The sequence below is a fragment of the Hydra vulgaris genome, chromosome 13 (genome assembly GCF_038396675.1).
Source record: "Hydra vulgaris chromosome 13, alternate assembly HydraT2T_AEP".
NCBI lineage: Eukaryota > Metazoa > Cnidaria > Hydrozoa > Anthoathecata > Hydridae > Hydra > Hydra vulgaris.
Genome location: NC_088932.1, coordinates 51,486,650 through 51,508,173, shown reverse-complemented (window position 1 = coordinate 51,508,173; position 21,524 = coordinate 51,486,650). Strand labels below are relative to the sequence as shown.

Below are 21,524 nucleotides of genomic sequence, written 5' to 3'. Positions count from 1 at the left end.
CTCTAGGCATTTCCTAATTAATTAGGAAATTAGACTACTAATTGGTTACATGGCTTTATTTATGTAGTTGTAATTAATTCTAAGGTAGCCTAGTTTTGTTCAAAAATCATATATCCAAAACTTTATGACAAATAATCAAAGATAACGGTCAGAAACCTGTTGTGTGCATTTTCCCCAGCCGATTTATTTCATGCAGTATTTTTTTTATGAAAAAATTGTTGTTATGGGCGTTGTTAGGCAAAAAAAATCTACCCTAACCGTTCGTAAGATGAATTAGACCAATTTACTTCCAAATTTAACAAATGTAAGTACTCTAATTTTGTTCTACAATGATTAAAACAAAAGAAAATTACTTTTTATAAAAATCTCGAAAAAAAAAACTTTTAATGCGTTTTGAATTGGGGTTGATCACCTTAACGTAGTTTTACCAAGCTATAAAGAGATCGCAGAATCTCTGAATATGATAAATTAGATTGAATTTAATCCTGTTTTTTTCTGAAACTACTTCTGGTCCAAACTTTGAATTAAAAAAATTAATCTCAAGTATGACATTTTCTTGAATTGGCCGTTTTTTCAACTATTTAATTACAATCAAGTAAAACTTAATATTGTAATTGAGTTTTAATGCCAAATAGTAATTAATTTAAAAAGTTTTTTTCAACATAAACGGTAGATTTAACGGCGGTTAATATCTGATTTCTCAAAATATAAACAATCATTCCGAATGGTTGCAACGACAAGATCATTGAACTGTGCCAAATTACTCAAGAGAAAGCTGCGTGCAGTTAATTCATTTAAGAAAATTATGTACAACTTTGTACTCAAACCATTTTCCATTGTCTTGAATTTACAAAAACAAAACAAAATGAAAAAACTATTATTGAAGTTGTCTAAGTTCGGAAATTCTAAAAATATCATTTAAATTTGTAGCTGATAAGAAGCGTTAAAAATAAAAATCAAGAGGATAATAGTTCTATAACATGTTTACATTGACATTGTTCTCAGTGATTATTTTTAATCAATTTTTTGTTAATTGCCAATTTGGAGTAAATAGTAACTCAAATTTTGGTGGCGAAAACTTAGATAACACTTTTAGTAATTTAGACTCAATATTAGGTGGAAATACAAACACAGCCAGCCAAACTTCCTACCCTTACGATAGCAATGTTTCACCAAATAGCCCGGATACAGCAAGTTTATCAAGTAACACAGCTGAAGGGTTTCCATCTGTTAAAGAGCTAGAGTCAAAAATTAATGGAAACGTTCCAGATGTTAACAGTCTTCCTGGTTTTGATAAGATTAGTTCTGAATCAGACAAAACTACTCTTGGGGGTGACTATCAAAAGCAAGCAAGTGCACAAGATGACGCGTCCATTCAAGAGCTTTTAAAATCTTTTCAAACTGATGATACGAATGGTAATTATTTTCACAATACCGGAAACACGGATCTTTCGCATTCTCCAAATGAGTTTCAACAGCAAGCATTAAATCGTGAAGATTCAATAAATAATCAGTTGCAATCATCAACATCATTTAATTCACCAATTACTTTAGTCACCAAGAAAGTAATATTACTTGTTCAATTACCTGGATCCTGGGAACCAAAAAGAATTGTAATAGGAGTATTTGGGAACACAGTGCCAAAAACAGTGGCAAACTTTGTTGATTTAGCAGATTCTAAGGTGATTATTGCTTTAGATATAAAGATATGAACTTTATATAATAATGCTGTTGTGTGCAAGCATTTTCATGTGTGAAGTACGCAAATAAATGTCTAATATACGTTTGTTTTATGTTTCAATGTTCTTTAATATTGTAGTATGGCTTCGGATACCGAGGAAGCATATTCCACCGGGTCATCAGTAACTTTATGATTCAAGGCAAGTTATTTGAGTTTCTGTTTTTAGCACAACTTAACATAACTTTATAAGATTTTATAAGATTATAAGTTAGTAACGAAGTGAGTTTTTATTAAAACAATAACTTGATCTATTTAACTATCCTACAAAAATGTTTTAAACTAACAAGAACAAATTTTTAGATAGTTCTACAACTCCATAACTTAATATAATTAATTCTAATGTAATTTATAATCAGAGAGAAATGGACAATAACAAAGAAAAGTAGTGTAAATAAAACTATAATAGTACAAAATAATATTAAAGCCTTATAGATTACATTTTATAAAGATTGAATAAATTTTCAAATTGAAGTATAAAAGAATGAAACCTCATGGGCTATAATCACGGTTTAATGATTACGATAATGATCATATAGTATGACTAGTCTGCCAAAGATCATTTAAACGTAAAATATTTTTTAAAGTTTATAAGAAAAACAATTTTGTTAGAAATTTTTCTCTTTTTAATAAAAATTTATTGAAACATTTTCCAATTTGAAATTTTTTAAAACTCATAATAACGCGTTTTTTAGGTGGAGATATAACAAGAGGAGACGGAACAGGAGGGAAAAGTATTTATGGAGGCCAATTTGCTGATGAAAATTTCTTAGTTAAAATGAACGGACCAGGCTGGGTTTGCATGGCAAATGCAGGCAAGGATACCAACGATTCTCAGTTTTTTATCACAACTGGAGATACTCCTTGGCTCAACGGCAAGCATGTTTGCTTTGGGAAAGTACTGGAAGGAATGGTAAGTTTGTTAATTATAAAAACTACTTTTTGTAATTTATTTATATTTAAACTATTAATTGAATAATTGATTTAGAGTGTCGTTAATCAAATACAAAATGTTCCGAAAGATAGTAATGACAGACCACTAAGTCCAGTGAAAGTTGTAGAGAGTGGTAGCCAAATCGTGGGAAATCCGTTTGATGCGGGTAGCCAACCAGTGTACAGCAATTAGCCTAGTGTCCATTCAACGTTTTTGTAAAAATAATTAGAAAATGTTAAATTTCTTTAGACTCGGAGAAAAACTTAACAACCATAACGAGTATATAAACACAAACAATAAAAAAAAAAGATTTATAGAGATCAGCTTCAACATAATTTCAAACCGGATATAAATTCTTTTTGAACACAGTGCAGTCTTATTACACCAAGTAGAAATACCTAGAGTATCTGCTAGTAAAATAAATAAAAAACTGGGCATAACAGCTGATATTTTCTAAGCAATTAGTCGATTTTTCACTAGCAATAAATAATTTCTAAAACTATGGTGAACACCGACATCTAAAACGATGTATCCTAAAACGAAAACGAAAGTTCAAGTATGCGATTGGGATAGTTACATCAAACAAACGCGTTTTTTATCTCGATAAAAGAAAGCAATTAAATGATCTTCAAAAATTTTAGATTTATTTAGCAATTCATAATTTCATAAAACCTTAAATAAATAAAATTCTTTCTTAATTTGCTTTAACAACATTTTAATTCGAAAGTTTGTAGCAAAGAGAATAAAAAAAACAATTCAGGACAATTAATATAACTAATCGTCGAAAAATAAATACATATACACGTTAATTTGATTTTTTTCTAAACATATTTATTGCCACAATATTTTTATTCATTTCACGGTTGGAGGCGTTCCTTAAACCTTCTGCGACGTGTCTAAGTTGAACTTGGATCTCTGGTTTCATATTCTCGGCTTCCTGTTCGAGTGTTAATGCGAGAGAAACAAGTAGTCCATGAAATCCATAAGCGACACCAGCCTTTCGTAATTTATTTACCTCCTAAAAAGCGTAAACATTAAAAAAAAAATTAATTTTGATGGTTTTAAATTTTACTATGAGTGAGGTAGGGAACAACGATTTGGATTTTTTTATAGTATGAAAAACATGATTTAAATTGTTTTTCAGAACAATAAAAAATAATAATGATACTTTTAATGATAAAAAAAGTAACAAATACTAAACCAGTGTTATTTGATTTTTCTTTTTCTTTCTTTTGTTTTAAAACTTTTAAACCTTTTAAAACATTTTCTAAATATATAGGGTAACTTCGCCAATTGCTGGCAATTAACCATATAATGGCCAGTCTTTGGATCTTTCTCTTCAGAAAGCAGTGGCGCTAGTTGCTTTTAAGTAGTATTTAAACTTAATGTCTTTATAAAAACTGTGTAAATAACGCCATTTCGGGAAAGTTCTAGAAAGTTTGTAAAACAATTTGTAAAACAATCTGTACAACGATTCGGGAAAGACATCAAAATAAAAGTAAGGGGTTTACACTTTGTTTTCGTAAATTCTAATTTTGTAATCATTTTTTAGGCGTAGCAAGTGTTTGCAACAATTTTTTCATCTTCGCTTCCAACAAGGCTGCAACCAACCACTATGAGAGTTGAAAGTTAAAGGAAGAAAAAAAATGAATTTTATAGAGCAAGATAACGATTGACAGACGACTTAAAAGATTGCAAATTATATGAATCAGGAAAAATAAGATGAACGAAGTGAATACCAAAGAGCTGATGTTCGAGGAAAAAAACTAGACGATTAAGAATTTTTAGAGCACTTTAAAACAGTCACAGAAAAAGAATGAGACTTAATTGATTGACAAATAACACGAGAATGAATTTTAGTAGATGGCGCAAGAGACGCTAGCAGTGCCATTACAGTATTTGTAGAAAAGAAAAAGAGAAAAAACATTATGAAGATGTGATAATGGTTGGAGGTTGGCTGCAAGAGCATGTCCAACTATGTTTACAATGCGTTTTTGCACCTTGTCTAAAAGAGAAAGGGCACCATTGGAAGATCCGCCTCAGATATGGCAACAGTATTCCATACAAGGACAGATTTGAGATTTATAGAGATAGAATAGAATCCGGAGTAAGAAAATGTCAAGTACGATAAAGAGATGCAAACTTAGCAGATGCTAATTTTGCAATGGATTTGATGTATGGTTTCCAAGAAAGATCAGATGTAAGAGTTAATCCTAGAAGATGAAGGGTAGATGACTCGTCAAGTACATTACCATTCATAAATATAGGAAGATTTAAATTATTGCAATAACAATTGGCTAAAAAAAATTGGGTTTTATCTGAATTAAAGTTCACCAGCCACTGTGAGCCCCATGCTGTAGCAGAAGTGAGATCCTTTTCAAGCTCAAATGCCACCTCCAAGGAATCAGAGAGTGTTGGCTTCTTATCAAGACAAGAATAAGTGATAGTATCATCAGCGAACAATGCCACCTTAGATGTGAGAATATCTGAAAGATCAGTAATGTAAATTAAAGAGTATAGGGCCAAGGATTGAACCTTGAGGAACCCCTGAAATTACAGAATATGAAGAAGAGTGCTGTCCATCGAGGACAACTTTTATGCTACTGTCAAAAAGGAAGGATTCAATAATCTTAAAGATGTTGCCTGTTACACCGTAAGAAGAGGGCTTATGGAGAAGGCCAGAATGCCAAACATTATCAAAAGCTTTAGAAATATCAAGAGCAATAGACTTAACCTCTCTATCTAATCTCTATCTAATGTACAATAAATCCTATCGGTTATTACTGTTAGCAAATCAGCTGCAAAAAAAACAAAAAAAAACTTAATAGGTGCTAACTCATTGTATAGAGCAGTGACAAAATGCTTGATAAAATCTAACTTGATTTGCAGTGGTAGCACTTTCTGAAGTTTTATCAAAGGCTCTTACTTCACAATTTTTTAAGACAAAAATAAAATGATGAATCTAATTTGTATGTTTTGAATCAAAAGTATTCAACTAATGCCTTGCAGATAATGTTTTAACTGATCTAAGTGTGACCATTCCTGATTTACCATATACTGGCCTGTTATAATCTACTTAACTGCTATGACAAATAAATGGTATCAAGTGGACAAAACTTTATCTAAAATTTTAAAACGAGATTTTCTCATACTTAGTTATAATTCATTTGACATGATTAATAAATAAGTGTGATAAAATCTTGACACATATCATGGGGGAGAAAAGTTAAATTAAGGTTTTTAACTGGTAAGCAACATCCAAATTTTACTTAAATTCACTTAATTATACTTAAATGAAAATTTGGATGTTCAATGAACAGAATCTAACATGAAACAAAAATTAAATTTTGAAAATCATAAACCTGGTGAATAATGGGGGTAACTACTTAAAAGAGACATGGTTGTATAAGTCTTTGTTGTCCAGAACCTTCATCTTCTGTGCAACATAAATGTATGGATAGGGCAAAAATTTTAAAATATTTTACAACTTTGGGAAGTCTAATGCAAAATAATAACTTATTCGACAAACCAGAATGTATTTGGAACCAAATTGAAATTGTAGAACTTCCATCTCACACCACCAACCAGTTGCAGTCTTGTGACAGAACAGTTTTTAAGCCACTGAAAAATACTTATTCTGATATCTGTAAAACAATAATGAATGACTACTTAGGGGTCACGGTTTTGAATTCTAACTTTTGCGGTTTATTTTTAAAAGTATGGAAATGTGGACTGATTCAAATATATACTCAGGATTTTGTGCTTGTGGAATTTATCCTTTCAACCCTGATGCTATTCCATTGCTCAGATATCAAATATGCAATAAATAAGTTCATTATCTGTACTTTACACATAATGAATCAATATGAAGAAATTATCTTGGTGTTAAGCTGTTGTTTTTTTAGTTTTGTTTTAATTCCTAAATAACTGTATTACAATAAATGAATTCACAGTGCTCTATTAATCTGTCCAATGTGTTTCCCACTTACTGACTGATGGCCAATGAATGGTTAAGATGGCAAGTATTTCGTAAAATTGTTTATCTTTGTCTGCATTAAACATAATTTGGTGTTACAATAATTACAATAATCTTTTCTTAAAAATATGATATGCAATATACACTTTATAATATATACTAACAATAGTTATTTTCTGTAATCGATGATTCTTGTAAAAATGTGGCCTATAATTGGCAAAATTACCCTAACTGTTAAAAATATTAAAACCTTAACTCCTACTAGAGATTATGAATCAAATCCTTCACAATACACATTGGACCCAGAAAAAGCAAAGTTGTGAAAATAGAATCATAACTAATGATTAAAAAGTTGTAGAAAGAGAAATGATAAATACTGGTCAACTAGAAATTATTTGCATTTTTAGTGTTCTGAGAAAACCTAACTAAGAGCCACTTTGAATATTTCAAAATTCAAATAAAAACCTTTTAAAAACAAATAACAGAAAAAAGTTGGTATGTTCTAAACAAAATTTAAAAGTTATACACAATAAAATTATACACAAATTTTACATACCAACATTGTTTTAAACAGAACATTTTTTAACCCAATCTATCTAACCCTCCATTTAATACTTGAAAATCATTAAACTTGTGCAAAACATAAAGTTTTGTTTTTGAAAATGGTTAAAGACACAAGAATGTTTGGTGTTGGGCAGTTAAAAGTCACATATAAAATGCTTTATCCAAATCCTCAAGTAGGAAGACTTGTATTCTGGCTCTTTTCACAGAAGTTTATATTTTTTTCAACATCTGATTATTTTGAAAATGATTATTCTTTGTCAATTTCCTTTAGTATTTAGTATTTCTCATTTATAGTTCTTGCTTTGAGTTTTTTTTAGCAATCTTCAACATTTTATCTTGATAAAGTAAAATTAAATCAAAGATTAATCAAAATCAAAGCTATCTGTGAAAATTTTGAATTGATGCAAAGATACTTAATTAATATTTGAATGTACAAGCTTATTATTTTTAAACTTTAAAAAAATGAAGGCACTTGTACTATGTATGCATTTTGAAATAAAAGTTAAGCAAACTTTTTTGACGAAGGGACCAAAAAATAGCACAAATTAGCAAACAGTCCAAATTAACCAGAGTACAATTTTAACATATAATTTTATAATAGTTTGATAGAAAAAATCAAGGACAATTGAAAGCCTGTCCAACTTAGTTAAGTCTAACTAATAGAGGGTCCAAGATATCATCTTCTGTATATTTGGATTCAGCTAGGCATGAAATGCGGCTAATAATGCTATACTAAAATAGCCTTGTACATACATCTACTGAGGTCAGGCAGATGTAATAAATTTTCTTTATACATTATCTGATATATAATATATATATATATATATATATATATATATATATATATATATATATATATATATATATATATATATATATATATATATACATACACATACATATATATATATATATATACATACACATACATATATATATATATATATATATATATATATATATATATATATATATATATATATATATATATATATATATATATATATATATATATATACATATACATATATAGATAGGTAAAAAAAACACTTATCTAAATTTCTTCTTAGATAAGTGTTTTTAATTTATTATTATACTAATTTATTATTGCTCTGTTCTTTAAGAACATTGACCAATCTATTTGTAGAATACACTAACATAATTTATATATATATATATATATATATATATATATATATACATATATATATATATATACATATATATATATACATATATATATAAATATATATTAATAAATAAAATTTAACATACAATATTTATACCTTAAAAAATACAGATTGCTTATCAGGTAATTTTTTTGCATAACGTAATAACTTCTGAATGTCAGACTAAATAAATAAAGAAAAGTATGACATTATTATTTAAATATATGTGATATCTATGAAAACAGTTAGTTTTCATCAAACAACTTACTACAAGTCCTGAAGATTTTATCCACACAGCATTTGTATGAGAGTGATAGCTTCTACGAGTAGAGGTTATAACAGGGAAAGGACTTTCCTCTGTACCTTCTTTTGCATCTTGGAGGTATGGGTTAGATGGAAGTTCATAAGCAGGACCAAGATATTTTAGATTACCTAACCAGGGAACTCTTTCCAAGCCAGGCTCAAATATTGATAGCATAAGATTAGACTTTTTCTTGTTATCTGCCCAAGAATAAAGCATTCCATACCATTCATTACTAAATGCAAAAACAAATACACAATTTTTTAAAATATGAGCACATCTATTAACAACAAAATAATTTTTTTGTTTGTTAGGAAGGGACAAGAATTTCAACTAGACAAGGGCTTCAGTACACATTCATAAAATTGGGCCAAATAAGCTTTTTTTTTCAGTGTGATATCCTACTAAAATAAGTATAAGGTATGGGCAGACATTGATTTCATGCCTCCAATATTGTTTGATCTAGAGTAGTATACAGCTATTTGTATATATTGACCTCCAGACTTCTTGGGCTGTTGAGGTTTTTAGCATTGGCCCAACAATCTGCTTGATGATGCAACAGTTACTGGTTGAACAAGAAATTATTAGTTTTTATGAAGAAAAAAATAAAATTTTAATGGTGATTGAGCAAAGAGCATACAAGAAGATTGTGAAGCTTTATGATAAGAACAAACTTTGTTCAATTGATAAAATCAGCCATGACTCCCCAGCCACTCAGCATAAACTGGAAGAAATGCAGTTTGTGTTGGCATCAATTTTCCAACTTTGGCCACCATATGTAGAAAGTCTTGTAAAAAATACTGAGGATCTGACATTCCTGAAGTCCATTAAAGGAGAAAAGATTTTCGACTTGCGCTAATAGCTATGAAGTGATTACTACAATATGAAGCTGTATATAAGGATATCGCTCAGTCTGCAATTCAAGCATTAAATTGACATCTTTGGTATCATGATGCTGAAATGATTTCTCTTGCACTATTGAGTAAATGAGTACCTTTACCAAAAAGACTAACTTTAGCAGATGCTTTGCTTATACTCAAACCAGTGAACAATCTGCAGCTCTATTGAATTGATTTCAAAAAAAGGATAGACCATTAATCATTCTACTCGACTGTGCTAGCTTGCTGAAGTCGATTCCTGGTTTACAATTCATTATCTTCAGTTAAACATCAGCTTTGTTTAAGTTGAGGAGTGAGACAGATCTGCTGCTTACATTGCCTGTTCAACAGCAGGAGTTTATGTTATTAATAAATGTGCTGAAAGTGTAGTCAAGCTAGCTTCAGAATTCATCAAAACAGCTAGAACTGATCAACATTTTACAAACATTTTCTGGTGGTCATAAAAGATTGTAAGAACACCCCAAATTTGTGTCGGAAACATTGCAAGAATTGGAAAACTGTAAATAAACAAATCTGATTACAACAGTTTTAAACATTTAAATCATTTTAAGACATTTGCAGTTAAAACCTCTTTAATAGCTTGATGTTTCCTGGGGCAAATCCAAACCTGTTTTATTACCGCTGGAGTGGTATGGGCGCCCAAAAAAAAGCATCCAAAAATTTTTTTTTAATTTTTTTTTGCTTTTTTATTCAAAAAATTTTTTTTTTAGTTTTAAATGCAGTAGTGTATAAATAATTTTCAGTTTATATTAGCTCTTTTTTTTTCACGAAAATAATATAAATTAAAAAGAAATTGCTTTTTTCACACAATTACATGACGTAACTGTCCTTCGATTACTAATTGAATGTTAGTTTTAGAAAAACCAATGTTGTTACGAAACTTAATTTTAAAAACTTGTTACAAAATTTTATAACGGAATGTATAAAAATTTGCTTTTTCAAAAGATAGAGCGATTTTAAAATATCCATCCTAAGTGAAGTTAACTTTTGTTTTTTGGCAATTAAGATTGAACTGCTTTGATAATAAATGAACAAAAGTAAAAAATTTCAGTCCTAATAACTATCACGCAAATTTAATTTTTGAATGAACTTTTGATCTTTAGCTTTCTATTTTAGTTTACATGAAGAAAATGAAAAAACGAAACGTAAACTTTTTCAGAAAGTTTTGTTTTTTTTTCATATTCTTTTTGACTTTAAAAATAATAAAAATAACGATTACAATAACTCAATAAATGTTTTTTATTAAGAACTAGTTATTTTTAACTTTTTTATTAAGAATTAGTTATTTTTAAACTTCAATGTCTTTTGTGTTTAAAAAAATCCATAGTAAATGTAACTTATTTATGAAACGTAATTTTTTTAAACTATACTTAATGATTAAAAAAAACATAATACATTTTTAAAAATATAATATGTTTTTTAATCAAAAAAATATAACATTTTTAAAATTATGTTTACTGTAATTATTTCTTCTTTAATTATCTTTAATTAAAAAAGCGCTTTAAAATCACTTAAAAATTATTAACCTTTAGGCAAAGTTAAATGAACAGATTTGCGAATATTTAAATCAAAATTTTAAAATTAAAATAATAGCAAATATGTTATTAAATGCTTATGTTTTTTATTTGAATACAGTTAATTTTACAAATATTATAATATTATTTAATACATGTAAAATACGAGAAAATTTTGAATTTGATATCTTTTTTATCACAAATATTTTAAACAAGTCCATTATGCAATCCATAATTGAAGATCAGTCAATTTGAAAAAAAAGTCAATGTGCTATATACACTGTTTAAAAATGTTAAGTGAACTTTGGTCATTAAAATTGTATTATGCAGTATTGGCCAGTTACCAAGGTATTGTTTTCTCATGGGGAGCCTCTAAATCCACTCTGATTAGGAACATATTTTACACAAGTTGTTATTATTCATATTGGAACAAATAAGACAGCTTAAAAAAAACAATTAATTTTTTGTTTTGTGGTGATGCACCCTAGTATATATATATATATATATATATATATATATATATATATATATATATATATATATATATATATATATATATATATATATATATATATATATATATATATATATTTATGTATATACTATATATATACACCTCTTCACTAAATCAACTTGCTCTTTTCTCAAACTTTTTAACAGCGTCATTAACAAATGTAGGTCTAACATTACATCTCTAATTCAGGGGACTGATCTTACTAACTCTCCCAAGGATCAAGCAGAACTATTTACAAAGAACTTTTATTCTAATTCGACTCTTAAATCTTATGACTATACTCTTCCTGCCATTCTAGTTAAACAGGTTAACCCATTGTTAGACATTCAAATCACTCTAGCTTCCATTGTTAAAGTCATTAGACAATTAAACACTTTTACTACTTTTGGTCCAGACAACATTCCTGTCATAGTCTTATAAAAGTGTCTAACTAACTCTTAACTATTTAACAAATGCTTGACTGAATCTTGTTTTCCTGCCTGCTGAAAAATGGCATCTTTGGTTTCAATTTTTAAAAACTCTCAAGAGCCTCTCTAACTATCATTTGATAACTATCCTTAAATCTCATCTCAACTATCATTTGATTAGATCTTTATTATAAGCAAGGTTTTTGAGTCTTTAATCAACAAATTTTTAACACCCCATCTTAAGTCTAATAACTTACTCTCTGATCATTAACACAGTTTTTGATCTTCTCATTCTACACCTGACTTGCTAACTGCTATAACTGTAAGATTCTATTATGCATTAGATTGAGGCAGCGAGGCAAAAGCTATTGCACTTTACATATCAAAAGTATTCAATAAGGTTTGGCATAACGATCTTCTTCGCAAAAAATATGGTGTATTTAGGAAAGTTCTTAAGATTATTAAATCATTTCTTTCTAATCACAGTGCAAAGTCATCCTTGAAGACCAACATCACTTCAATTCCAGTAACTTCTGGGTACCTTAAAGTTCTATCATTGAATAGAACCTTGAGTCTTATTTGATTATCATTCTCATTCAACATGTCTGCTGATGTGATTATTTTTGTTTGACGTCAGAGCGACTTAATGGATACTACTCATAAATTGATAAATTCAAAAAATTAATAATGAAGAAAAAACTTTCGTTAAAAAGCAATTTTAAAACTAAAATGTAAAAAAAATATGAACATTTTAAAGTAACTTGAATTAAATTTATCAAAATTTTTTTTTACCTAAACATAGTTTGGAAATTTTCTTCAAACTTCAAACTTCTCATGGAAACCATAACATTTCATTGAAATGTTAGCATCTGCTAAGATTTATCTTCTAAGATTATCCTTAGCATCAGGCCTTGTTAAGAAGCGTTACGCCATTTGGATTTTATGTACGAAATGGCTATTTCACATACGCGTTAAGCAATTTTACGTTATAAAAAACATAAAATTGCTTAACATTTTTTCAATTAGTTTATTTAAACAGTCATTTAGAACAGTTTGTGTGAAAAAAATTAAGCTGTAATTCATTGTTGTAAAAAATTTTTGTGGAATATTTTTTCATTAGATAAAAAAACAGATAGATAAATAAACTTTTTTCTATTTTCCATTTTTAAAAAAAAGTTACTTTTAATTTTATTGAATTTAAATTAAATATTAATAAATATAAATCTATTTTATTAAATTTAATTCAAATTCTTTTTAAAATTTTGAAATGCTCGGTTTTACAATTTTTTTTACTGTTAAAATTTCCAAACTATGTTTAGGTAAAAAAAAAATTTTGATAAATTTAATTCAAGTTACTTTAAAATGTTCATATTTTTTTTACATTTTAGTTTTAAAATTGCTTTTTAACGAAAGTTTTTTCTTCATTATTAATTTTTTGAATTTATCAATTTATGAGTAGTATCCATTAAGTCGCTCTGACGTCAAACAAAAATAATCACATCAGCAGACATGTTGAATGAGATGATAACATTGCAAAAAATAAGAGAAAACCCTTAAAATTTTTTTGATAATTAAGAATGTTATAAGAAAATCATTATGAAGACATGCCAAAAAAATGATATAATTTTTATTCAAGTGAAGAAACATGTACTAATATTTACGCCATGCATTATTACGGCATAGTTTCTTTTATTTTGGAATAATAAATTGATTTGCAATAGACTGTTGTTCAGTTAGGTTATGCAAGAAAGTGATAAGGTTAGGTGTATGTGAGATAAAAAGATTGTATCACGTAAAAAAGTAGTTATAAAAGAGTTAAGAAAGATTGCATCACATGAAGAAGTGGTTATGAAAGAGTTAAGAAAGATTGTATCATGTGAAGAAGTGGTTATTAAAGCATAAAGAAAGATTGCATCACATGAAGAAGTGGTTATTAAAGGATAAAGAAAGATTGCATCACATGAAGAAGTGATTATAAAAAAGTTAAGAAAGATTGCATCACATGAAGAAGTGGTTATTAAAGCATAAAGAAAGATTTCATCACATGAAGAAGTGGTTATTAAAGAGTTAAGAGATCACACGAAGAAGTGAATATAGAAAAACCAAGAAGTTCTTAAGAATTAATAATAAAAATGCTAAAAACCTGTTGTGTTTAAAATTGTTCAAACATCAACATAATGTAAAGTAATGTAAAGATTTATCTTAATCACTTTTTTACTTTTGTGGGGAATTATTAAACGTTTCCCAGTGACACTAATGAACTCACTCATTTGTTTATAGTTGTTTATTATAATATGACTGCGAATATATTATTTACAAATATCATCCTTTTTATATAAAGTTCAGAACCTCAAAATATTATATTAATAACTTTAAATGCATGTAATTACGTTGGAATAATTTTCCAATACCTTCACGAAGACCGCATCATTACAAAATACTAATAATTCATAAGATATTTTTTACAAATAGGTTTTATCCTTGGTCCTGTGTTATTTCTTATCGACATTAATGATCTTCCTGACAACCTTACATTAAAATACATTTGCTGATGACTCAACTTTATACTCCTGCCTTCAAATCTGATCTCACTTCTGTAACAGATTTGGGCTTGCTTGATTTTAGCTCCAACAAAACTCAGTTATTTATGGCAAACAACTATCGCAAACTGTTGACATTCCTATATTAATGAATGGCAACCCTATCACTAAGTTTTACATCTTTTTGAACTATTATTCACTACTGACCTTTTATGTAAACGATATACGCAATCAATTGCAAAGTTAGTACCTGTTAAAGTTGCTTTCTTTATTGTGTTTAGTTTCTTATATCATTACTTTTTTGTATTAGTGCAATAGATCTGTCGGCAATTCAATTACCTTTAAAGTTTTTTACTTAAAGTATGGTTAAGTTAGTGATTTTGATGGCAATAAACACATATAATTGGTAAATTATCTAATATGATAAAATATTGTGTGAAGAATTGGTTATAAAAGAGTTAAGAGATCACGCAAAGAAGTGGATATAAAAGAACCAACAAGTTGTTAAGAATTGATAATAAAAATGCTAAAAAAACTGTTGTGTTGAAAATTGTTTAAACAACAACATAATGTACTTTACACCTCTTTACATTTTTCGACTTTTAAATTTGAATTCTATACAACTTTTTTGTGTAAATTAACTGTCAAACTGTTTATAATAAAGTATAGATAACTTTTATATGAAATTTATGTTGTTTATTTTTTATTATTGCTAAATTTCAACATGCTTATAAACTTACATACAATATAAACATGCAATGATAACACAAATTATCCATTCAACAATGCTTAAAACATTTTACTAAAAGAGTTACTTACTAATTAACAATAATTTATTATTTACTGAAGCTCAATTAGGTACTTAGAAATAAAAAGCAGCATAAAAAATGTTTACATTGTTATTAAAACTCTAATTAAAAAAAATTTTAACAACTTTTCAAAGGTTTTTTTAATGTTTACGCTTTCAGAAAGGCTTCTACCATTTCGAATAGGATGATAAAATTACAATTACGTGACAACCTCGACCTAATCCATGTGAAGATTTTGTTAAAGCCAAAAATTTAAAAAAAAGTTTGATAGTTTTTATTTATTTTTTGACCATTACAGTGATCCCCAAGTACCAAGACCCCAAGTGCAAAGACAAGTTGCATTCATACCATAAAAAATCCTTGAAAAATAAGTTTCATGTTAATCAAACTTTCCAGAACAAATTATTTATCGAGATATTAGCAAAAAACTTTACCAGCTCTTTGATTTTTTTCTTTAAAAAAAAATAATGGTCTGAAGCACTTTTGTTAACAAATGATGTTGATAGAGAAAAAAGTCCTTTAAATAACTTGAGTTATAAATGTTATGTTTGGGTTTCCCCTTTGCAGTTAATTTTTATGTTGAAGAATGTCTTTATATATTTTATAAAACAAACCAAACTTTTATAACCGAATAAAAATAACACAATCAATAACTAATAACATGATCAATAACTAAACACTTTAAAAGCCCAACTTATATTTAATTTTTTTTAAAAACAAAACTAATATTAGTTCTATAAATAAGATTTGTAAATTTCAAAATTATACTGATATTTTTTAAAAACAAGTTCTGCTAATAACTTATTAAAATCGAAAATATTATTATTTTTTTTGGATTTAGTAAGAAATAGTGAAAATACATTAGGTTTCACGGTAAATGAAAACAAAATATTTTAATGGAAATAATAAAAAAATAAAACACAAAAGCAGTAATCTTTGTTTAATTACAATATTTATTACTTCAAGTCTCCAGTTAAACTATAATGTTTTAGGTAGCGGGAACGCTTTTATATAAAAGGGGAAAACCCAATCTAATTGTGGAAATATGTAAATTGTTTAAAAAACTCTGTGGTAAGTACATTAAAATCCCTTCAAGAAATTCAACCATGAACAAATGTCCCTCATTTAAAAAAAAAACAAGACAAATTTTTTAAAGAAAAAAAAATAAGTTTAGATAAATATAAGATTTTAAAATATAGGAATTTTTTTTTTTAACATTTTCTTTTTATCTTGTTCTATAAACTTCATCTTTTCTTTTCCAGTAACTTCTAACTCTAATAGTGGTTGCTTGCAGCCTTGCTGGAAGAGAAGATGTTAAAAAAAAAAATTTAAATTTTATTAATAACTTTTTTTATAACAATATTGTTTAATTTCAAGATATTTTATAAAGATAAAGACTTACAACAATTTTTAATGTGGTCTTAAATTAAATTTAATTACAATGCAGTAATTTAACAAAACGTAACTGACATAATTAAACTAATCTATTTCACATAACGAATTTCATCAGTAATTTTTGTTATATTAGTTCAAATAATTTTTAACACAAAAAGTTTCAATTAAATTTAATTACAACTCGATACTTTAAAATATGCTAATGACACAATTAAATTTTTAATGATGTATATATGAACGCTGTGTTAAAGTTACTTTAATAAATTTAACTCTATTATTAAATATGTTACATTTATTAGCGTTACGAATTTCATTACTCAATAAAATCTCATAACAAGGCCAGGACCCCCCTGATCACAATTATATTTTTGAAAAATTTAGCAGAGTTGCTTGTGAGAACCAATAAAAAATTTTAAGAATCATAACATTTTTTTTTTTTTGAAACTAGGAATGTTTAATGGATTCAATATATATATATATATATATATATATATATATATATATATATATATATATATATATATATATATATATATATATATATATATATATATATATATATATATATATATATATATATATATATATATATATATATATATTAGTAGAAAATCACTTTACAAAATTTTTATTTATTTAACACTGTGTTTCATCAATAAAGACTCAACAGATATGAATGATCAAAATAATAAATCTTCAATTTATATCAAAAATTAAATTACAGAAAGTTGCAAATGTCTTAACTACTGTAAATTTTAACACATTTGTGGAATTTGCTGACACTATTATAAAAAGAATTCTTTAGAAATGATTACTTATGCTTTTTTTAAAAAAATATTTTTTAAAAGATATAATGTAACAATTGTTTTAGCTCATTTATTTTTAAAGTTTTTAAGGAGTAACTTATTTTCGTGCCTAATTTAGAAATTAATTCTGATTTTTTGTTTAATAAACATTCTTGGTTTGCATGTGTAATTATTTCAAATTTTTCTTGTAAACATTGTAAATATTTTTTGGAAATATTGTTATATGCAGACGCTGTTTTATGAATAGACCAATTCAGTATAAAATCATCAAAATTTTTATCCTTTAATTCCTATATATATATTGACACCATGGTGTCTTTTGAATACTTTTTATTTTAAAAGATTGCTTATGATTGGCAAAACGTTTTTTCCATTCACTCTCTGTTATGCCAATATATTGTTTATCAGGTACATTCTTAGAGGAAACAACACATTTATATACCACATTTTTTGATAAACAACTTCCACTCATTGGACAATTGTTCATTTGTTTACATAAAAAAAATTTTCCAATTTTTAAGAATATTGTTTCCAAATTTTAAGAATATTGAGCACTCTATTTTGTAAAATACATTGTAAAATTGTTTATACATATGTATATGTATATATATATATATATATATATATATATATATATATATATATATATATATATATATATATATATATATATATATATATATATATATATACATACATACATATAAGCGCGCAAGGCTTGAGTGATTTTGCGCTCAAGCCATTTGTGCTCGCCTACATACCTGCAAAAACTTTGACAAGTGATTAAAGCGCTTGTTAAAAAAGTAAAAGCTTTTCTTTAATTGCAACAAATCCTTTTTGTTAATCAATTCCTTTAACGAAAAGTCATGAAAAACACCTTTATGTATGAATTATTTAATTTGGAATTTAAGTAAAAAGTTCATTTTGCCATTTTTATTTTAAATATCTTATTTAGAATTTAAAAGAAACATTTTTTTGCTGTTTTGAATGTAATGAATTTATTTAGAATTTAAAAAAATTGTTTTTTATTTTCATTTTATTTTTTGCAGCTTTTATTTTTATTATTTTTATTTAGAACTTAAAACATTTGTCTTTTTGTTTTTATTATATTTATTTTGTTTAATATTTATATGAAACATTTTTTTTTTCTTGCGAGTTTTGTTTTAATTTAAATAAAATGGTTGTTTTGCCAGGTTTTTTAAAAAATAATTATATTTTTTATATCAATTCATTTATCAGATAATATTTATAAATACTTTTTTGCAGATTTTATTTTAATTGTTTTAAACAAAATTTAAATAAAATGTTTGTTATATACTTATTTCATTTAGAATATGTGGAAAGCATTCTATTTGCTATGTTTATTTTAATTTAAATAGCAAATAAAAATGAATTTTTAAAATCACACAAGTTGTAACAAATTTTATGCCAACCTGATGCTGACCTCTAACAGAATATGGTCGGCAAATTATTGCTGACCTTCATTCTCCTAATTCCGAGGACTGATATATATATATATATATATATATATATATATATATATATATATATATATATATATATATATATATATATATATATATATATATATATATATATATATATATAATAAATATAAATAAATTTATTAGATTTATAAGTTAAATTTATAAAAGTTTCAGCCTTAAACTAGTTTAAAACTCTTTTTATTTTTTCAATTTTTTAAAAATAAATGAAGAGTAATTTTTTAATTGTTATTAATTATTAAAATATATAATATATTAAAAAAATTTTTTTTGCAAGTTTAATTTTGAAAAAAATATCATTAAACTCATTTATAAATACTGAATTCACACACTTATATTACTAAACATCTATAAATATTTAATAATAAAAAATTATAAGAAAGTAGACATACCCAAGTTTAACAACAGCACCCATTTTTTCCATTTTTAAACTCCCGTGCAATAATACACTAAATGATGGTTGAAAACTTATTGAATCTTTATTTTTACCTGCGTTATTTTGATTGTTTTCATTTTGAATAGGTACAACTAAATGTCTGGACATATATGCAGGATTAGAAAAACTTTGAAGATCAAGAAAACCTATAATGTTTAGAACAGCGCCAAGTTTTAAATTTGCAATTGGAGCTTCATCATCTGGATGTCTGTATAAATTAACTATTTGAGTAAAAGTATTTTGAAACGATGGTGGAGGTGAAAGTGTAACTTGAGATTCAAAATGGCCACATTTCAATGTACCCTCGTATTTATTATAATGCAAACTAAGAAGACGGTTAAAGCATTTCTGTACATTTGATTCAGTCAAAGAATCAGGTATTATCAACTCACCTTTTTCGTAGTTCATGGTTATAAGCTGTTCAAAATATTTTTTAGTAGCACGAAGTTCATTATGACTGGCTAAACATATTATACTTAAATTACAAGGAAATGAAAAAGGTATGGGAAAATGAACATCTTTTTGTTTTTGATTTATAGTTTTTAAAGATTCTTGCAAAGAACACTCTCCAATACCACATTGTCCATCTGTAATAAAAATTAAATTTATAGGAACAAAGCTTCCCCACTCTTCTGTAACAAGATCCTCAATACCAAATAGAGCAGTTTCAATCTTAGTTTTATCGTATGTTGTTATAGATAAGCATGCGGTCTTTAAAGCCTCGTAGTCTCGTGTAAATTTAACAAGAACTTCATATAAAGATGAAAATACTACAAGGGAACTATGCTCCAATTTGCATCTAGATGATAACTGGTCAAAGAAATATAAAAGATTTGATTGAGCGATGTCAATTAGGGAGATTTTATCTCTGGTATTGATACTACGAGACATAGATAGCGATACATCGAGCAAGATAACTGTCGGCATATTTGTTTATTATATTTTTCCTGATAATTATAGATAATAACTCTAACAAATTGTTTCAATAAAAAAAAGATATGTACAAAAAAATTTGTGTAAAAAATTACAGAAACGGTTCTCTGAATAACACAAGCTGTTTATTGTCTCTCAAGAGCAGGTTTGTTTGATTAGAAAACAAAAAAAATCTTCAAATAAATTGAAACATCGATTTCCGAGAAAAACAAAATAACTACACTTAAAGACATTGTAGCTCTTTTGTGAGTTATTTCTTTATAAGTGCAGCTACTACTTTTTAGAGTTATACGCTGATTTACTTGCTTTAAAAGCAAGGTAAATCAGCGTATAACGCATTCCGTCTGTTACTTTATCAAGCTAACAAACAAGGAATTAGATTTTTTTGACAACCGTCAACTATAGTTTTATTTTTAAAACCCCATGGTTGCTCTAAAGCTTATATATGGCCTTGAACTTTACAAGTTCGACAACAGTTTCCCAAACAATATAAATACTGTTCGAATCGAACTTTTAAAATCATTTTTCAGAATCCCAAAATTTTTTTCAGTATCTCAAAAAAATTATTAATATTAAGCATTTTTTTAGATAGAGAATATTTTAATTATTTAAACTTCTTTGTTCAACTTAAGTTGTTCAAAATTCTTTTGAACAACTCAGCTTACCTACCAGGCTTTATTTACCAGGTTTTTGAACAGCCTAACTTGGTATTCACTGATATTAGATAAATCACTCGTAACATAAAATAGTTTTTTATAAATGCTAAATTATAAGTGAATATTAACTTTATAATGATACTAAGCAAAATAATACTTTGATATAAACTTTTCCCAAAGTAATTTTTTAACTAGTGTTAAAAATAAACATAATAAAAGTTAATAAAGAGATAATACTGATAAATACTTTGTAGAATAAAAAAATTTAATGCAAAAAATAACTAAAGACTACCTCCTATCGCAACCAATTATTCTTTGCTTGTAAAATATAGGAGGGCAGATTAAGATATTTCTAATTTTAGAAATAAACACCCCGTAAATAGCTACTTCCCCTACAAATCTCTAAGAATTTAAATCTTGCACCCTTC

At 26.6% G+C, this 21,524-nt stretch overlaps 2 protein-coding genes across 2 annotated transcripts; one reads left to right on the top strand and one right to left on the bottom strand.

Moving 5' to 3' along the window:
• The first annotated feature begins 819 nt into the window (after positions 1–819).
• Positions 820–3,481, top strand: LOC100209496 (uncharacterized). Its single transcript, XM_065816655.1, has 4 exons — positions 820–1,682; positions 1,820–1,880; positions 2,434–2,651; positions 2,727–3,481. Exons 1-4 carry the CDS (start codon positions 981–983, stop codon positions 2,862–2,864), a joined length of 1,119 nt encoding a protein of 372 aa, XP_065672727.1. The 5' UTR covers positions 820–980; the 3' UTR covers positions 2,865–3,481.
• On the bottom strand, positions 3,434–20,479 carry LOC100214249 (integrator complex subunit 14). The gene is made up of 4 exons (XM_065816653.1): positions 19,464–20,479; positions 8,650–8,917; positions 8,499–8,564; positions 3,434–3,690 (listed from the first exon to the last, which is right to left on the bottom strand). Exons 1-4 carry the CDS (start codon positions 20,432–20,434, stop codon positions 3,478–3,480), a joined length of 1,518 nt encoding a protein of 505 aa, XP_065672725.1. The 5' UTR covers positions 20,435–20,479; the 3' UTR covers positions 3,434–3,477.
• Positions 20,480–21,524: the final 1,045 nt, after the last annotated feature.